The 20521-nt window shown below is 43.9% G+C and overlaps 1 protein-coding gene across 2 annotated transcripts; it reads right to left on the reverse strand.

Moving 5' to 3' along the window:
• Nucleotides 1-3306: 3306 nt before the first annotated feature.
• LOC123080897 (uncharacterized) lies at nt 3307-6760 on the reverse strand. 2 transcript variants are annotated; one of them, XM_044503837.1, is made up of 10 exons: nt 6037-6760; nt 5750-5926; nt 4719-4827; nt 4594-4629; nt 4404-4499; nt 4227-4316; nt 4008-4121; nt 3869-3901; nt 3718-3768; nt 3307-3632 (listed from the first exon to the last, which is right to left on the reverse strand). In XM_044503837.1, exons 4-10 carry the CDS (start codon nt 4597-4599, stop codon nt 3537-3539), a joined length of 486 nt encoding a protein of 161 aa, XP_044359772.1. In that variant the 5' UTR covers nt 4600-4629; nt 4719-4827; nt 5750-5926; nt 6037-6760; the 3' UTR covers nt 3307-3536. The 2 variants fall into 2 exon arrangements, with proteins under 2 accessions (XP_044359772.1, XP_044359773.1); XM_044503838.1 differs by having other exon boundaries at nt 4719-5926.
• Nucleotides 6761-20521: the final 13761 nt, after the last annotated feature.

The following is a 20521-nucleotide window of genomic DNA, read 5'->3' on the forward strand; positions in this document are numbered from 1 at the left end:
CGGCACCGCTGTTCTCCGCCACTGCGGCTGTGCTACTACTCGCCGGCGCGGCTGCCGCCACTGCGGCTCTGCTGTCCTGCCCGCCGTCGCCGCTGCTCCCTGCCGCAGTGGCTCTGCTGCCCTGCCCGCGGCTGCAGCAGCTGCTGCCCGTCGTTGTCCATCGCCGCTGCTGCACGCCGCTGTGGCTCTACCGCTGTTGCCCGCTGTTGTCTCTGCTCCCCGCCACTACGGCTCTGCTGTTGCCCCCCCCCCCTGTGGCAGCCACGGCCTTTTGGCCGGCCCTTGTGCTCTCGGAGAGAAGATAGAAGAAGAAGGAAGAAAGAACCGACATGTGGGTCCCACATGTAAGTTAATAGTTAAATAAAAAGTCAATAGGCAGTTTAGTTAGGAGCGGGCCTGATCTGTCGTAATCCGGATCAATTCTAAACAATGTGGTCGTTTGGGTTTTTTGGAACAGCGAACCAATTTTATGGTAGATTTTTTAAAGTGGTAGTCTTTTGTAGCACTAGCCTATAATGTGGTAGTTTTTTTTGCAATATACTCCTTGAGGTGTCATCGAACATACATGTGAACTCATACATAAGCATAAGAGGATATCACCATATCATAACATACAATTCATATCAATCATAACATGTCACGAGTGCCATATGACAAAACAAAACTTAGTGGGCATAACGACAACACAATAGATCATTGGATAATAATTCTTTATATCAAACACCATGTTTAATTATGGGATTACAGAGGTTTTGTGGATGAGTGAACCACTGTATAGAGGAAGGATTTGGTATTGGAGATAGTGGTGAAGTAGACGGACATGATGATGATGGTTCCCCTCCCGCTGGCACTCCGGCACCACCTAAAGAGAGGGGGGAGGGCCCTACGTCTTCTCTTTTTTCTTCCTTGGCCTCCCTCCTATGTGGGAGGAAATTTCTCTCTCTATTCCTTGATGTTCATGGCCTCCGAAGGTCGAGATCCACCTCCAATATTGGATCTAACCCACTCCGGCATAGTGCATATCACAACTTTCTCTTCTCCACATCTGAATTTCCCGAGGTGGCGATGTAAACATTCTCTAAAAAATAGGACTCGGGTTTTCATGTATATATAGATCCGGGAGTGTTGAGAGGTGGCGAAAAAGAGTCAAACGGGCCCCACGTGGGTGGCTCATGCAGGCTTGGTCCTAGGCCGCGTCGCGCGGGAGACCCTGAAAACTTATCTTAGTTGCATAGTGTAAGTCTTTTTTTTTCCTCAGATCATTCTGTGGCATATCCTTTTACAGAGTGCAGACCCGATGAAAGCAGGCCCGAGATTTCTTTTGGTTTTTCAATAAAATACAACAAGGACAAAAAACAATAAAGTTCCCTTTCGTCATTTGACTCCGATTCTTTCAGAGAGAATATCACGCTTTATTGATCACGAAATATCATGGATTGCCTCATTATTGCAATACGGAGTTACATTACAAAACATGGAACAAACTTTTCTTGGCCTGCCATGTTCCGCCACCGTCAATGCTTGGTAGTTGCCTTTCACTTGGTTCACGTCATACTCCTCTTGTACTTGCTTGCAGTAGATTCTTCATCTACTGTTTACGATGGCTTCTCCTACAACTGCTCACCTTCGACATCCAATCGAATCTACACTGACCACAACCTGGACACTCCATGATGACATGTACATAACTCACAGAACACCTGCACAACGCTTCAACACAACGAATCCATACAAAGACAAGCATTTGGACATAACCACGACCATGACTGCACATACAAACTCATACGACTCCTTGACTCGTCTAGTTCCTCAGACGATGGTCTTGAAGCGGTCTTCCAGCATCGCACCTCGACACCACCCCCCTCACGAATGATCTCCATCTACCTGTCGTGCCGACGACAACCTACCCTCTCCCTCCTGGTCATTCCGTTGAATGACTATTGGCCGCCCCGAAGCACTAGTAGGGTAGCCACCCCAAGCAAGCACGGCTTCAAAGTTTTGACCTTCCTTTGGAACCAATAGTTGGGATTCGCCCATGGATCAATCACATAAAAACGATGAACACGCACACACACATAATTTTTTAGCCAAGGGCTCGTGTCGTGCCCTCTTTTTCTCTTTATTTCTTTAAATTAAGCAACATAATTATTCATTGGAACATTATACTACCAATAGAAACAACTTAAATTTCAGCAACATGACAATGTTTGGACTATGATCTTAGAAACGACATGGATAAGACTGATGGCGTGAAAGTCGGTGATGTCCTCGATCAACCAGTGAAAATGAGAGGCATGGAGGCTCGCAAAATGGTTAACGGCCATCATGATGTCACCTTTGACATGTTCCAACAAGCTTTAAAGAAAGCACCAGTGAACCCATCCGACCACGGGGCTTTGTCGCCCGGCATATCAAACATGGCAATCCTCACATCATCCTCTGAGAAAGGCTCATTGTCGGTACCGAATCCGGCATATCTCGAGGTAGGGTTCCAAAGCTAGGCGTCTTGGAATGATGGTAACATAGATACATGACTTTATCTAGGTTCGGGCTCTCTCGAAGAGATAATACCATTCGTCCTGCTTTTGATTGTATTCATATGAGGAATAGTTAAAAGTACAGGTATCTACCATGAGATTATGGTGCATGATTCTAATTATCTGGAATATATGATCTATCAACTAGCCCGGCCTCGGCTTATATAATGTACCGGAGGCCTAGGATTTACATGGGTCCTAGTCTTGTGTGCCAAGTCCCCCTGGTATGCGTCATGGGCTGGCCGAAGTGGCCCATTAGTGAACCGCCATAGGGGACCTTGGCCTGACCCACCTGGTCAGGAGACAACGTGGTGAGTACCCCCTAGTACAAGAAACCAACAGTAGCCCTTGAACTAGTCTTCAAGTTGGGACGCTCCAAAAGTTGGGTCTTGACTTTAAACTTTTAGACATAATTTTCTACAGGTGCCAAAAATGGAAAGCCGTAAAATGTTTTGACTTTCTGTGAATGGGAAGTTCACACCTGCTGGTAATTGCCCGCGCGGGACTAACCCCCCTCTCTTAATAATGCATATGTCTGGTGAGTTATCAGTGACCGGGAAAGTGTTTTCGTACTGTGTTGAGCTACTTCGCATATATGTCCTTTTTGGACTGGAAATAAGCACATTCCTTCAGAAAATCAACTTGTATGTGCTAGCATCTATACGCACTTGTGAGAGAAATAAGAAATTTTCAAAACAAAAACTGTCTTTTCTTTAGAATAGAGCCAGTACACCTAAACAAACCACATGCCACAATTCTTTACAAACCAAATCAAATGTATTTATGGGGCTCAATGTAGGGACACAATTTAAGTTGGGTAAAAATATGATCAATTTGCCACAAGGATACATACTTAAATCACATGTACATACATTCAGATACATAGGCGTTTAACCATACATGGAGTATCACAGTTTAGTCTCTGAAACTGATTGCAAAGACCACTACGGCCGCCAGCAACACACACAACTACGCTGGTGTCTCAAAAATAAAAAGGGACTATGCTGTTATCTTGGATTTGGGAATCAATCCAATGATTTCTGCAATCTTGAGCTTCTTCCTGGCATAATGCACATACCTCCTTGGCAGATCACACTGAAATTGGAAAGAATGAGCTATTACGTACAGAACCTGCAAGGGGACACAATATTGCCTCCCAATATCTATACAACATATATACCTTGAAACTAAATTCCTGCGAAATTAACACACGCGCTATCCACTCTGGAACCTATATATAAACATACACACGAAGGAGAGACATCAGTTGTGAGGATATGGTCTACATAATGGATTACAATGTATGCGAGACCACACCACAGTGTGCTTACTTCCTTGCTGATGCCCTCCGTGCACCGTCGAAACTACAAGGAGAGGTGATCAAAGCAATTTGCATCGTAAGAGATAAACTAATTAACCAATCAAACAGCAAATAGAAAGTCTGTGAACAGAAAAGAAAAAAAAACTTACATCTTCCTCCAATCCCAACGAGACAGGGTGACTCAGCTCATGCTCCAAATCACGTTTGCGTAATGGAAATGGGTTCTCCTCATACACATGCTTCATAGCATCTCTGAAAGACATCTATACGTTGTCCAACGAAGAAGAAAACAACATCAAGGTTAAAAGGCACTAACGGATCCAACCAATAAAATGACATTGTTATTAGTTATGATGTACAATGCTGACCTTATTAGGCCCATTGACCAGCTTCCAAATCTCAAAAAACACAGAGTCAAGATCTTTCACGAACGCGAGATATCTGCTCGTAGTATACTCCTTAATTTAATCAAAAGACCACAATTGTCAAACACAACCATAACCAGAGCTTGCAATCTAAATAAGCAAGGCACAGATGAACCATACCCGGAAACCATAATATGCTAGCCTCAGAGGAATGTTTTCGAACCTAGTAGCAATCCTAACTGCTTGGCGCCAAGCTTTTGCACGCAATTCATGCCACTAAATAGTAGGACAGACAAGTTATTGTGATGCTACTATGCGCATATAGACTAGTTGTCATTACATTGTTTTGAGAGGTCGTATAGGTGTGTACCTCCATATAGCCTTTAAGCGCATGTTCTTCAATCCACTGTCAAGACCAAATGGTTGTTAGTCCCAATTTTTTTTTTACTGAGCAGAGTTTTAAACTTGAGCAGCCGATAGTTACACCATGCATACCTTAAGATCCTTTCACAATCGTTTCCCAGTACAGCAGATAATCTCTATCAGTTTCAGGGGTGCTATAAAACTCTCGGTATTTATTCCAACTTTCATACTCAACGCCCCCCTGCACCAAGAAAAGAAGGGAAGCAACATATTACTGCTGCCGTGAGAATAACATGCAGCGGACATAAGGGCGTGGAATGATGCTCTTAGGATTGTGTGTGCGGCTATTACTGATTCAAGTAGTTGCACACTTCAAGAATTTTGAGTACTTGCGCTCTCGAAGAAATTCCAAAAAAAAGAAGAAACACACATGGTACTGGAACATGTCAAAAAATATGGGCACTCGAGAAATCAGGCAAAAAACCTGATTACAAATACAAAAGAAGGGATGACACGCATATTTTGGGAGCATGGACCTCTTGGTTTCTTTTTAAAGAAAAAGAACAAGCTTGCTCCTTGCAAAAAATGCATCAGTATATGAAACTCTATATGTTTTTAATTGATGAAAAGCCATGCACCAACAACTCTCGGGGAAGAAGGTATTCTTCTTGTACGGTGCACACATTCTGAGATCTTACACGATTTATCAGAATCACACATATTTTAAACTGTGCTTAATCTCGGAAGGAAGGGACATCCATAGCTTTATTTTTGCATTTCGCCAAGAACCTCAGGCCCCTAACAGCAAGTGATATCCTAAACAGTGATCAGACTAGCCAAGATGCATCCAGTGGTAGGCAGTTTCAGAAAATTAGTGGTCCTGATGATTTGAGGGTGAAACAACAACCAGACACTTTGACTATTGGCGCCCCGGAAAAACAAGATAGAGAGAATCTCGGGGGTTGCTAGCTCGCATAAAGCCATGCTAAAAAGAAATAAGGAAATGCATTGATATTGCCTCAAGTGTTCATATATACTACCAAAGGACAGATTAAGCAAGTAATTGCTGCCACCCATTCAAAGGTAAAGAGAAGAAGAAATGTAGATGCATTACTGAGCTGAAAGTCTTATATTTGTTTACAGAGGAGTACAAACATACTTACTTCATTACAAGGGACTAGCCGCTGATAGTCGCTCAAGGTCGCGGGTGAAGAGGTGCCCAAGTCAAACCACCAGCCCAAGGCTTCATCTTCCAGGTAAAGACGGTGGTTGTCCAAGGGAAGGTCTGGAGGGTACTGGGAGTCGAATGCAGCATCGTCGATAGGCACTCCTTTGAGCAACTAGGTACACAGAAGGACAGATGAGTAAGGTATATATATGACTGCAGGTAGATACATTAGATTGACAGGCATGCAGGAGGAGCATTGGATTGAAAATGAGAGAGACTAACCATGCAAGCTTTGAGGCGATATCGTGCGTACTTGTGACTGAGCCTGTTGGCCTCGTCTTCATCCAATATATCCTCGGTGTCAACTTCATGTACTATGTGAGACCTGAGCCGTGCATCGTCTGCCTGGAATTCCTCCTCGGGGATATCATCCATCAGTGAGGAGGACGAATCAACTTGTCCTGAATCTCCATCTCGTCCATGGACATCCTCTGGTCGGCTCAAGAACTTGTGGACTTGGTACTCTACCAGAGCAGCCCGCAGCTGGTCATCATAGAAATAAGGACGAACGAGGGCTTCGAAAGTTTCAGCAGAAGGGAGATCTGGGCCTTCGTCGTCGGCGTAGGCTGGTAGAGGCAGCACGGCGATTCGCGAGGCGAGCATCTCATGGTACCTGGACTCGTACTTGCGAGCCGGCCGGGTGTACGACGGCTGGGCGAGGGATTCCGGCGCCCGCGCGCCGGAACTCGTGCTGCTGCTGCTGCTCCCATCCGATTCGACAAGGGATCCAGACAAGGATGCGCCATCTACACCACGGCGCCTGCGGGAGGATCCTTCGGGAGGAGACCTCCTACGGCGGGGGCGCTTCTTCTGCGGCATCGGCACCAGATCGGCGGTCACACGAGGTGGGATCGTGGTGACGGCGAAGGGAAAGGGGATCGCGATTCGGCGCTAGGGTTTCGTGTTTTTTTAGGGATCGTGTGGAGGAGGACTCTGCTGACCGAGCGAGACTGTGCTGCAATTTAGGGGAGGCCATGGAGGAGGCATGGACTATCTTAGCCTTTCCCCAGGCTGGGCTTAAAGAAGAAATCAGGCCCGATTCGCTTCCGTTATTCATTCCATTTGGTTTGAATTTTTTACCGCTCAAAAGAAAATTTGGTTTGATTTTTCATTTTTGTTGACAAATTCCATTCGTCTTGATTAGAAATCTACCCTACTCCGGCGACTCCACATCACCGTTGAGATTTTCTACAAACTCCGGCCACTTCGATCCGCCCTCCCTCTCCCTGCGCGCGCTAGGGCTGCCCTTCCACCCGGTCTAGGTGTTGCGCGGGGAGTAACGGTCTTCCGTTCGTCCTGAGGACGGCAGCATCGTCATCTAATGGTGTGGGTGTCTCCACAGCAGGAAGGACGAAGGGAAATAGTGATTTTGATCTAGAAGAATCAGCCATGAAAACACATGAATCTCAAAGAATCAGAGATGGACGACGTGATTGTGGGCGATGTGCAGATCGTGAATCCCACATTCAAATCGGAACCTTGGGGATCATTGCACCCGTTGTGAAGGAGATCAGCCAAACATCTAGAGATTTTCACTCTCGCTTCTTTGCCCATGAAGGACGCCTCTCCAACATGGAGGCTCATAGTTTAGCTAGACATGATTTACAATATTTTCTTTTCTTTTTGAAAATTTACACTTAGATGAGGGTCGCCACCTGTTGCTATTACGACCCTTCGATACTTCTATTATTCCTGTAAAATGTTCTTTAGGTCAACAAAGTAAAGCATGTTCACCCTAAAAATAATGGACAAATTCCATTTTGTTTGATTCAAGCCGTGTGCGCCGGCTGCGAGATGTAGCACTCGATCGCCTACCTACAAGGCGCGGCGAATGGGCCGGTCCAGTAACGGACGCTAATCTACGGTTTTATCTTCGTTTCTTTCTTTGTTTTTCTAAGTTCGTCTGTGTTTCTTTATTGGTTTTCTCGAGGGTTTTTGTTTTCCTTTTTTTAGATACGTGACTACCTTTTTCCAATGCACGTTCTACATTTGTCGCATACACATGAAACATTTTTGTATACCTGATGTACATCTTTTAAAATACCTTTTTTGAACACTTTTCTTAACACATGTTAAACATTTTTCAAATACATGTTGACCATTTTATTGAATGATATGAGATTTCATTTTAGCCGTGCAAACTTTTGTAAAATGTTTATACAAATGTCATGAAAATATTTTTGGAACGCATAAACTTTTTAAAAAACAATCATGAACATTTTTCTGTAAAAAAAAGATAAATAAGATAAATTGGGAAAAAAAAGGAAAACCTCACAGAAAACACAAAAGAAGAAAAAATGGGGGAAAACCTACCCAAAAGCTTCCCAAAAGCACGACCAGGTGAGATGCTTATATGGGTCGGCCCGTATAAAAATGATGTGGGCTCCTTGTACTTGCGCGAGCAACTAATTAATGAGCGCTCCTTCGGGAGCCTCACAACGATCAGCGCCATTTGGCGCGCTCTCAGCCATTCGCCACGTGTTATACTCTGGGTGCTCTCTCCGGATTTTGTTTTTTTTTTTAATTTTTCCGCACTCGTTTTCGGCTTTTTAAACGGTTTTATTTTGGGGGTTTTCGATGTTTTGGTTTTCCACCGGTCCTCCTTAGCTTTTCGATCAGTGGTGTAAGCGGTTCGAGATTTGGACTCACGGTTTGAGAGATAAAACGTTTTGAATAAACGGATCTACGAAAAAAAGGAAAACTCCCAGGTTGCGACAAGTGCCGAGTTGGAGTGATCTTTGCAACGAGTACTCCTCAATTGGTGATTTCGTGTACTTGCACTTATAGCAAACTAATTCCCCCTTTCTATTAGGGTTCATTTCTCTTACTGGTCTTCGGCCTTGGGCCTTACACTTCCCTCCATCTTCTCCCCCACAAGGAACCTTGGGCCTAACACTTCCCTCCCTCTTCTCCCCCACAGGGAACCCGCTCAATTTTTTTGCTATTTGTGATAAGTGTTTGGATTTCCCCGCAGGTGGTCATCGTAGAAAAAAGGACGAACAAGGGCTTCGACGGTTTCGTCGGAGGGGAGATTTGGGCCTTCCTCGTCGGCGTAGGCTGGTAGAGGCAGCACGGCGAGGCGCGAGGCGAGCATCTCATGGTACCTCGACTCGTACTCGCGAGCCGGCCGGGCGTCCGACGGCTCGTCGAGGGATTCCGACAATGGTGCGCCGGAAGTCGTGCTGCTGGTGGTGCCATCTGATTCGACTTGGGATCCAGACAACGATGCGCCATCTTCGCCACGGCGCCGTCGGGAGGATCTTTCGTGAGGAGAACTCCTACGGCGGAGGTGCTTCTTCTGCGGCATCGGCACCAGATCGGCGGTCACACTGGGTGGGATCGTGGTGACGGCGAGGTCCCCAATGAAAGCAGGCGTTTGATTCCGAGATTTCTTTTGATCTTTTTATTAAGAAGGCAATCCCTTTTGGTTATGGTTTTTGCTTTTCTCATCGCAACGTACTAAGCCTACTCCTTCTGACTCATATCATAATCCCTTATGATAGGAATTATATGTGAGAATTTGAGGAAAACTCAATTTCCTTGTTTGGTTCGTGGGAATTGACAAGGAACTAGACAAGAGAAGTTAACGTAAGTTATGATCAAGAGTTAAGATTGCCTCACTAAAATAAGTCTCTTCCAACTCGAGTTGGAGTCTCAAGTCCATTACTATTTCCTTATGAATTCTCAACCCCCCTAAGACCAAACAATATATTTGAAATTTCGTACCCCTTCAATTTTCCATTCCCTAGCTCTAATTACCCCCAACCAGTTATTTTTTAGAGAGAGAGAGAGAGAGAGCCTCATGGATGCAACCTGGAGTTACATTGCGAACAACACCGAGCTATAAAATATGTGCCGTCACACTCAAACAAACAATTGACATGACTAAAACCGGTAAACGAGGAACTCTCCGCCAAACCCTTGATGTCGGTGATCACGAAACCAGTGGTAAAATTATCGGAGGGGTAATAATATGAGTGATGAAGTATGCCTTCTGAAAGCCCTCTTGAGAAATGAGAATGAGCGTGTGACGAAGCACCCCTACCCTCAGCTAAGTTAGCATGGTAACCTTCTCAATTTACTCATGGCAAGCCACCTAATGAACACTTGTGGTTCCGGATTACCACACCCTCTCCCATCCATCGAGAAGTCTAAACAGTGCATCATCAACATTGATCACCAACATGTATGCCGGTAGCGGAGCCATCAAAAAGCTGAAGAGGGGGTATCACACATGTTCGCATTCACAGGTTTAGGCAATTCTGCACAATCAGTACCACATAAGTTTTAGCTTTAGCGGCCACTTTGTGTGGATGCAAGATTTCTCCATTGTTTCTAGCATCATTTTCGGCTTACCATATATGCCAAATAGTTAACCATGGCAGTAGCTTCATTGGGTGAAGCTCGATGAAGGAAATCAAAGACCCACTGCTTAGTGTTGACTAGCTGCTTTCCGTGCAAATGGAACCCATAATCATGCTTCACTTCGCAAACTTGACGCGTGGACTGGCAGAGGTGGAACAAGCTAGGGCAGGCGTACTCCTTTTCCTAGGTTTGGTTTGCCTGCAATCGATTATGCGCTTTGGTTCCATTTACCGCCAAACATATCACAGTTCTTTAGGGTTTTGTTGATGGCAAACCATGTCTCGGGTTCTAGTTCAAAAGTGTGTGAGGACAAGCTGATCTCGAGGGGATGATGAACCATCTTGGACAATTTAAAACCCTTGGCAAACATCCATAAATACTAAGAATTCATTAAGGTAAAGGTCAACCACAACATTAAGACCTATGAGTCCTCCATATCTGACATGATTTGTGTCATATATATACTCAGCTATGGTAATATGAGTCACTCCGGCCACCCTATGCATATTCATTGCAACACATTGCTAACTCTTCAAGTGTGATATAACATAAGTGCGCACTCATAAATAAGCATAAGAGGATACCACCATATCATAACGCACAATTCACATCTTATGTACTTAAATAGTTGATCCCCACTACTTCGAATACCTTATGATGCACACATGCATCACATCAAAGGCCCACCACAACATGCATGGAAGGAAGTTTTGCATTATTAGTTGATCCCCACTATTTTTTTTATCTCAACATGCACACATCCCACTCTCACTACACATGAGACCACAACATCCATGAGATTCTTTTATTATGATTATGCTACATGCATTATTAATAATGACAACACAACATATCGTTGGATAATAATTCGTTGTATGAACCACCATGTTTAATTATGGGATACAGAAGTTTGTGGATGGGTGAACCCTGCATAGAGGAAGGATTTGGTCATGGAGATAATGGTGAAGTCGATGGAGATGATGGCGGTGAAGTTGATGGAGATGATGGCGGTGAAGATGGTTCCCTTGGCGACACTACGACACCATCTGAAGAGAGGGGGAAGGACCCACTCCTTCTTCTTCCTTCGCCTCCCTCCTGGATGGGAGGAAGTTTTCCTGTCTGGTCATTAGTATTTATGAACCCCGAAGGTCGAGAGACACCTTCGGGATTGAATCTAACCCCCTCCGACAGATTGCTAGATCAGGGTTTTTCTTTCTCTGCCTTGGAATCTCCTGAGGCGGCGGCGTAAACATTTCATAAATTATAGGACTATAGTTTTCATGTATATATAGATCCATGGGTGTCGAGAGGCGGCGGAAAGGAGTCATATGGGCCCACACGGGTGGCTCACGAGGCCCAGGCTCGGGTCACAGGGGGTCCATGGGCCTCCCCTCTGGTAGGTCTTTGCGCTTAGTGCCTCCTGGTAATGTCCAACAACGACGTATTTTATTTGTATTTTTTGGTCCCTGGAAATATCATTTTTTATTAAATCCAAAAACACTAAAAAAACAACTAGCAGTTCCCACGAGATTAATATTTTAGTCCAATACATTTAAAAATATGTACTGAAATTATGTAAAAGTGGTATGCATATAGCATGAACATAACAAAAAATATCGATACGTCAGAGATGTATCACAGAGCCTTAAAAGAACATGTGCAGAAGTATCGAAGAAAACACCTGGTAGTGTCAAACACATTCCAAATTTAAATGGGTAAGTGGGAAAAGCACTTCCCCCAAATGAAGATGCCTCAATGCAGGAGTACTTGAGCAACACGTCACTTGTAGCTATGTTTCATATGCTTTCTTGTAAGGCATTTGAACACTCGGTGGACATGGCGGATGTGACACGTAATACACAACCGCATACTCACGACAATTGGTATTACATCTGGGGGACCGAGATATATAAACACTGCCAGTTCTACGCATTCTACTTCAGAGAGAATCAAGTGCATCAGGCTTACTATTTGCTCTGGAAATAAAAACACTATGTAGGTCATGGTCTCTGGATGATTAATGCTTCCTGACAAACTTAATACTAGAAATATGCTCAACTGAAGATAGTACAAAATTGAGAGGGGAACAAACTGTATTCTCTGTGGTCTTGGATACCAAAGAAACCATAGAACATATGATCTTCTCTTGCACCTTTAGTACTACCTGCTGGAACTATCTTGGGATTTATTGGCCGAATCAGCGCACAAGATTTGATTGCGCGCCACATCTCAACAACTCATGGGCAAACCCCTTACTCACGGACGTCTTTCTTCTTGCCTCATGGAGCATCTGGAATGAAAGAAACAACAAAAAATTTCAAGGCACCCCCCCCCCCCAAACCACCATTACCTAGTACCTGGTTTTTAAATGTCAAACACCCTGCCACCGTCACTCGGCCACAAACATTGAGATACCTGGTTTTTAAATTCTAATAAATCCAAAACTCGTCTGAAATTCATGAAACTTGGCATGCTATCGTGGAGCGGCATCAACATGTCATGGTAATTTTTTTTCCCATTTGGGGCAGGTTTGGGTATATGCTTCTCACAAACCAGAGCTTCTCACAACAAGCATGATGGTTTCGGTAGGGAACGCCCCACCTTTGGGGACGAAACGATATCCATTGCCTCTTATTGCTTTCAAAAATTTTCTCGTGTCAACATAGAACAACATGAGTGTTGTGTTATTTTTTGTGATTTTTTGGGGTTCGTTTGGACTTTTTTATGCATTAAGTGAGTTTTCAATGCATTTATGTGCATAATTCAAATTTGAACTACATGCACATGCTCCAGGGCATATAAATTTGTTAAAAAATCAAATCTTTGTCCTTGTGTGCATGCTTAGGTCCCATGCAAGAAATGGGAATGAATGTCAAACACCCTGCCACCGTCACTCGGACGCAAACATTGAGATATCTGGTTTTTCAATTCTAGTAAATCCAAAACTCGTGTGAAATTCATGAAACTTGGCATTCTATCATGGAGCGGCATCAGCATGCCGTGATAAATTTTTTGTCCCATTTGGGGAAGGTTTGGGTATATGCTCCTCACAAACCAGAGCTTCTCACAACAAGCATGATGGTTTCGGTAGGGAACGCCCCACCTTTGGGGACGAAACGATATCCATTGCTTCTTATTGCTTTCAAAAAATTTCTCGTGTCAACATAGAACAACAGGAGTGTTGTGTCAATTTTTGTGATTTTTCGGGGTTTGTTTGGACATTTTTATGCATTAAGTGAGTTTTCAATGCATTTATGTGCATAATTCAAATTTGAACTACATGGACATGCTCCAATGCATATAAATTGGTTGAAAAATCAAATCTTTGTCTTTGGATGCATGCTTAGGTCCAATGCAAGAAATGGGAATGAATTTCAAACACCAGGGCACCGTTGATTGCCGGCAAAACGTTGAGATACTTTGTTTCTAAATTCTAGTAAATCCAAAACTCGTCCGAAATTCATGAAACTTGGCATGCTATAATGGAATGGCACCCGACATGCTGTGGTATTTTTCATGTCCATTTTGAGAGAAGGCGCACTCGAATAACAGCCAACAAAGGCATTTAAAAAAATAGCTGCCACTTTAATATCACATTTGTATAATTCAAACCGTGCGTGTTATGTTAACCATTCACGTGATGCCATGTGTCTTGGTTTTTAATGGCTATAGGTTTTAATGGCTCTTGATCGCAAACGTTTTAGATAGAACACCTCTATGCAAAGTGAGAGCAGGATTTGTGCATCTCTTGAACACAAACGGTTCTTTTGAATGACCCGTGTGAACCACTTACAAACAATTTGGTGCGATTTGCATCTGTCATATTGGGTAACATTGCCATTTGCCAACCTTGTAAGACTGCGATTTGTCAACATATGAAGCTAAAAATCACTACAAGTATCTAATTTTTGCAACTAAAATTCAGTAATTAAGCATAGATGAAGGCGAGGAGGCGTGTTCCGCCGGCCGTGCAGCGGGCGGCGCAGTACTATTCGATTTGACAGCGGGTGGCATAGTTCCCGATACGGCTTTAATGCAGACGAGGGAGAGGGCAGCGGTTCTCGAAATGTTGGACGGCCAATGATGCATCCTCCTTCAATTAGCATCGTGTGAATGCATGAGGGAAGTAATGGGAGGAGGACCGGGAAAAGAGGCAGCAAGATGTGAATGCAATGCAGTTTGCACTCATATAAAGGCGCCCCTCCATTCTAATGCATCTACCACATCGTACGCACCTAAGCATTTGCCTAAGCACCTACACTAATAAGCGCAAAAGTGCTCACTCCAGACCCATGGCGGCGATGCGCGCGAGCGGCCAGCGGCTATGCCGGATGGTCCATGATGCCAGCCTACGGCAAGGCACCGTGGATCGTCTCCACACGCTGTTGGCGACCGGTTGTTGGATGGCCTCCGTCGACGCCAGCTACGAATCTCAGTACGACCAGATGATCTTTCACACCACCAACAGATTCACCGTCGTCAAGAAGCTCGCAGACAATATCGCCGTACTCCTCCAGCCCGCGCGCCCGGGGTCCTCATTGCCTGCCACCCTAATCGGCCTCCATTGTCGGAACCTCTTTCAAGCACTGATGGCCCTGCGATTGCCCGCCGACGCCACGAAGAATGTCCACCTGGATGTCGCGCTCACCGTGAGGCGCCTCGCCCTGCAAGAAACTGTCGACCTACACATCCATGTGTATGGCCGAATCGTGTACATAGGTATCTACAAGGCCAGTGAGGATGCTACGACGTTGGCCTTCTTCAACCGGCTGGTAGCCTTGGATTCCTTTGCTGAGAAGCACCTTGACCTCGCCACAAAAGCCGCCGCTCCTTAGCCGCCGGTCGGTGGCCCGGCGCACTGAGTTGAGGAGGAGGAGGTCGTACGTTGATGGATGCATCTTTCTTCTTGCCTCCTGTAACCACCACTGCGATCGAATAATCGTGGCCTTAATTCTTATTGTGCTATTGCATTCTCGTTCTAGTCAATACACACATGTGCGGTCCCTTTTCTTAATTATATGCATCACTGTAACTAGTACTCCGTTCGTCAACGATGCAGTTACCCGCTGCAAAAACTGCCATGCGGGGGACGTGGCATTGACCATTGGGCAGCAATAGTCGATCATCCGGGTGCCCAATAAAGGATGCAAAGAGGGATCCTACAGGAGCAAGGACCAGCTTCCCCACCGATGGCTCATCTAACAGAACTCCCAAGTTAAGTGTGCTGAGGCTGGAGTAGTATTAAACATTTAATTGTGTTGAATGTATATAGTGCTCCATCATATTAGTTGAATTAACCTCGAGGTCCTTGTTTTGTAATTTTTTACATTTTTTGTTTTTTGTACACATGTTGATTGGCTTGAAGAAGGTCTATCTCGTTACTTTTTGATAATTTTTGTTTTTTGAACACATGTTGATTGGCTTGAATGAAGGTATATCCCGTTACTTTACGGCATGTTTCCAAAACATGGACCTCGAGGTTAATTCAACTAATAGGACGGAGCATTATATACATTCAACACAATTAAGTGTTTTCCAGAAAAAGTGATATGATTTCTGTGAAACTTATAAGTCATGTATGTCAAATTAACCTCTGTGTACTTGTTCTCGAATTAACCTCCGGGCCGCGTATCACACACATTTTGTTAAGTTGAACCGTTTATGTTCTTTTCCCTAACCGAAAACAGTTCATTCGACTGAACCATATGCCCTATATCACACACACCTTGATCTAGCTGACCGTTTCTGCTGCTTTCTCTAATAGCAAACAGTTCATCGGAGCGAACCGTATGCCGTATATCGCACACGCATTGATAGGCTGCCCGTTTCTGTTGTTCTATCTAATCGCAAACAGTTCGTTTGGATCAACCGTATGCCCTGCTTCTCAACGCAACTACAATCTGAACCATGTTTGATGCATCCGTCATCGCAAACGTTTTGCACCTTTTCTGACGGATTTTTTACACCACCGTTTGCGATTATGGCTTCGCACACAGTTTCGTCGAAGGGTCTCTGATGGTAGTGTCGCGTTAGCAGCATCCTGCAGTAGTGCTACACGGCAAGTATTAATAATATTGCCATGAATTTGAGACTTTGCAAGTTGTCAAATTTTGCTGTATGTGGCATTATTTTTTGTTTTGGTGGTTTGCTTATGTATATTATTCTTTTGTTGTTTTGTAATCAATCATCTAATACATCTAAACTCGGCTTTGTTTCCTGCACACAAATAGGTCACACTGACTGTGTCACTCCGTTGTTGTAAAACTAGATACCACTAAAGTGTTCTACATTATATCAATATTTATGATGCGGCCCCAGAGCATGCACAGTCAATGTTGTTTATTTTTGTTTACTATGTTATTTATTTCCCTTACGCAGAATAACTCTGGTTGCTTGATCATGACCGGAGACTATCTTTGGTACTAGAACTCCAGTAACACCAATTGGTTATGCATCTCAAGTTAAGTTAGTCACTGTTAATCAACAATGAAATGTGTATGTTGGTTCTTCGATAATTGATGGTACAGATGGGCAAAGCAACCATGATATATCCCACTGGATTAATGGTACAGATGGGCAAACCCTGCAATATAAGGGCGGTGGCTTCACTGCCTTAGGCTGGACGGTACAATATTAGTAGCAATCCGGTCAATATACTTACAAAAAAATCAAACGTACGATATTAACATAACATACAAGGGAAAATGGAAATAACTTATATTGAATATCAGTAAGGTTAAGAAATATGCAGAAAGAAGAAAGTCAGATTGCCCTATTTAATATATTACGTCAAATAGATGAGGTTGTATTGAAATGTGATATCTGATGCATTATGCTAACGCAAGTGATCATACGAATCAGAAATTTCCTTCCATTAAATATATTGTAAATCAACATAGTTGATTCACAAACAAATTTTGTGATGGTTGTTTCCTTATAAGCGGCTATATATTGCTTGTGCGTTGCATCACCCAAAATAGACCGCTCGTGAACAACTCCTTCGATATCACGCCATTCCAGTGTCCTTTGGCATGTCGTCCTCAGACTTTTCCTCTGTCTTCAACAATGAGGGGGCTGAGGATCCGTATGAAGATCAGGAAGAAACAACGCAACAGCACCCTGACGTTCTGGCTCAACCGGAAGATGAGCAAGAACCTAGGTCACCAGAGGTTTGCATCTTCACCTTACCAACAAATCCTCGTGTTGGCGAGGGAACCGCACCAAGGTCTAAAAAACTTAAGACCCTTAAGATGCATATGCACAACCTGCCTATTAACTTCCCATCCATGCTTTCCACGAACCACTTTCATAACTTAATCCATAGTCGTGAGGTGGAAAACATCCCTCGTTCACATGTCCCCTCAGGCTGGGACATCCAGCGTGACACGGGGTCAAATGCAGAGAGGAAAGACGGTTGGGGCACCAACAACTATCAGATTCTGCAGGCACTCCAGCATAATAGCATGTTGGTGCAGTCTTTGACGAACCACATAAATCAGTTGACGGAGATGGTCGTGAACCATATCCAAGCCCGTGACAACAAGCCACCACCACCTTTGAAGGACCAAGCATGAGTAGGTTTCCCGTATTGTTGAGATGTTAGATTGTTTGGATGTTTCATCGCATGTAACCGTCCGGATATGAAAAATAATGAGTGTGATTTTTAGTTGATTTATCCATGCTACGTGACTGCTAAATATGTTCAATGACAATTTTATTTTCCTTATCTCTTATTTATCACGACCAACATGGTATTTCTGCACCTACTGTCTTTGCCTCGAAGAAGTACAAAATAGAGTGCTTCACATCTATCAATGCTCGTATCCAGCTCACAACCCCTATCACTTCCTCTACCATTGAATTTTAGACGCGCTATCATCGTGTAGAACATTCAAAAAAACAATGGGCTGACACATTCATAAATTATACTTCTATAAATCCTAGAACTCCCACATGAACGCACAAGCAGCCCTAAACTGTAAAGTCCACCCAGGATATGTCAATTAGAACTCTAAATATCACGTTAATCAGAATTGTAAAGTCCCGAACTATATATTTGACTACTGTATATTTGATCAAACTGTCAAACATGGACTAGAAATGGTAACGTGTCTACTCTCTTTCTCCCTACACGTATGAATCTCTTTCCAAGAATCCTTAAAATCCTTTCCTTTCAAAACGTGATAGTATCAAATCTCCCGGCGTGGCCCACCATAAGTCTCTCAGCCCCCTTGAGTTCAATGGGTGGGGCCTGGCATGGCCATTAACTTTCTCTTAATCTTATTTGCTTAGAATGAAAGTTCAATTCTTCTTGTTCCTGTAGGGAAAGGGAGACATATATACGAAATATATAATCCGACGTTGATTTATTTGCCCTGTGGAGTATGGAATCAAAATAAATGCTTGTCCTATTATTTGATAGGTTTTGTAATGGAAACATGCACGAATGAAATGATATGGGGCACCTTCCGATCCATATTGCCTCACCGAACTGGTGCCGGGCGGTTCCCATCTGATCCTCATATATATGGTCCGGCTGTGAGTCCATCATTGTCCACTGCCTCCTCGCTCGGTCATCCTGGTGCTAAGAAAATGTTCTGCCCGCGGCAATGGCTGCAATCCCAAATTTTTCTGGAGTGAACGACACAGTCGACTACATATACGAGCACATCATGCTTTCCTCAGACGAAGAGGGTTGTCAGAACTAACTCTAATGGCTCTTTGTCTGAGGAAAGCATGATGTACTCATATATGTAATCGACTGCGTCGTTCACTCCAGAAAAATTCGGCATTGCAGCCATTGCCGTGGGCAGAATGTCTTCTTAGCGCCAGGATGACCGAGCGAGGGTGCAGTGGACGACTCACAACCGGACCATATATATGAGGGTCAGAAGGGAATCGTCCGGCACCAGTTCGGTGAGGCAGTATGGATCGGAAGGTGCCCCATATCATTCCATCTGTGCATGTTTCCGTTACAAAACCTATCAAATAATAGGGCAAGCATTTATTTTGATTCCATACTCCACGGGGCAAATAAATCAACGTCGGATTATATATTTCCTATATATGTCTCCGTTTCCCTACTAGAACAAGCAGAATTGAACTTTCCTTCTAAGCAAATAAGATTAAGAGAAAATTAATGGCCACGCTGGCCCCACCCACTGAACTCAAGGGGGCTGAGAGACTTATGGTAGGCTACGCCGGGAGATTTGATACTATCACGTTTTGAAAGGAAAGGATTTTAAGGATTCTTGGAAAGAGATTCATACGTGTAGGGAGAAAGAGAGTAGACACGTTACCATTTCTAGTCCATGTTTGACAGTTTGATCAAATATACAGTAGTCAAATATATAGTTCAGGACTTTACAATTCCGATTAATGTGATATTTAGAGTTCTAATTGACATATCCTGGATGGACTTTACAGTTTAGGGCTGCTTGTGCGTCCATGTGGGAGTTCTAGGATTTATAGAAGTATAATTTATTAATGTGTCGGCCCATTTGTTTTTTTTTATTTTTTTGAATGTTCTACACGATGATAGCGCGTCTAAAATTCAATGGTAGAGGAAGTGATAGGGGTTGTGAGCTGGATACGGGCATTGATAGATGTGAAGCACTCTATTTTGTACTTCTTCGAGGCAAAGACAGTAGGTGCAGAAATAGCATGTTGGTCGCGATAAATAAGAGATAAGGAAAATCAAATTGTCATTGAACATATTTAGCAGTCACGTAGCATGGATAAATCAACTAAAAATCACACTCATTATTTTTCATATCCGAACGGTGACATGCGATGAAACATCCAAACAATCTAACATCTCAACAATACTGGAAACCTACTCATTCTTGGTCCTTCGAAGGTGGTGGTGGCTTGTTGTCACGGGCTTGGATATGCTTCACGACCGTCTCCGTCAACTGATTTATGTGGTTCGTCAAAGACTGCACCAACATGCTATTATGCTGGAGTGCCTGCAGAATCTGATAGTTGTTGGTGCCCCAACCGTCTTTCCTCTCTGCATTTGAGCCCATGTCACGCTGGATGTCCCAGCCTGAGGGGACATGTGAACGAGGGATGTTTTCCACCTCACGAGTATGGATTAAGTTATGAAAGTGGTTCGTGGAAACATGGATGGGGAGTTAATAGGCACGTTGTGCATATGCATCTTAAGGGTCTTAAGTTTTTTAGACCTCGGTGCAGTTCCCTCGCCAACATGAGGATTTGTTGGTAAGGTGAAGATGCAAACCTCTGGTGACCTTGGTTCTTGCTCATCTTCCGGTTGAGCCAGAACTTTAGGGTGCAGTTGTGTTGTTTCTTCCTGATCTTCATGCTGATCCTCAGCCCC

This window comes from Triticum aestivum, chromosome 3D (genome assembly GCF_018294505.1).
Source record: "Triticum aestivum cultivar Chinese Spring chromosome 3D, IWGSC CS RefSeq v2.1, whole genome shotgun sequence".
Taxonomy (NCBI): Eukaryota; Viridiplantae; Streptophyta; class Magnoliopsida; order Poales; family Poaceae; genus Triticum; species Triticum aestivum.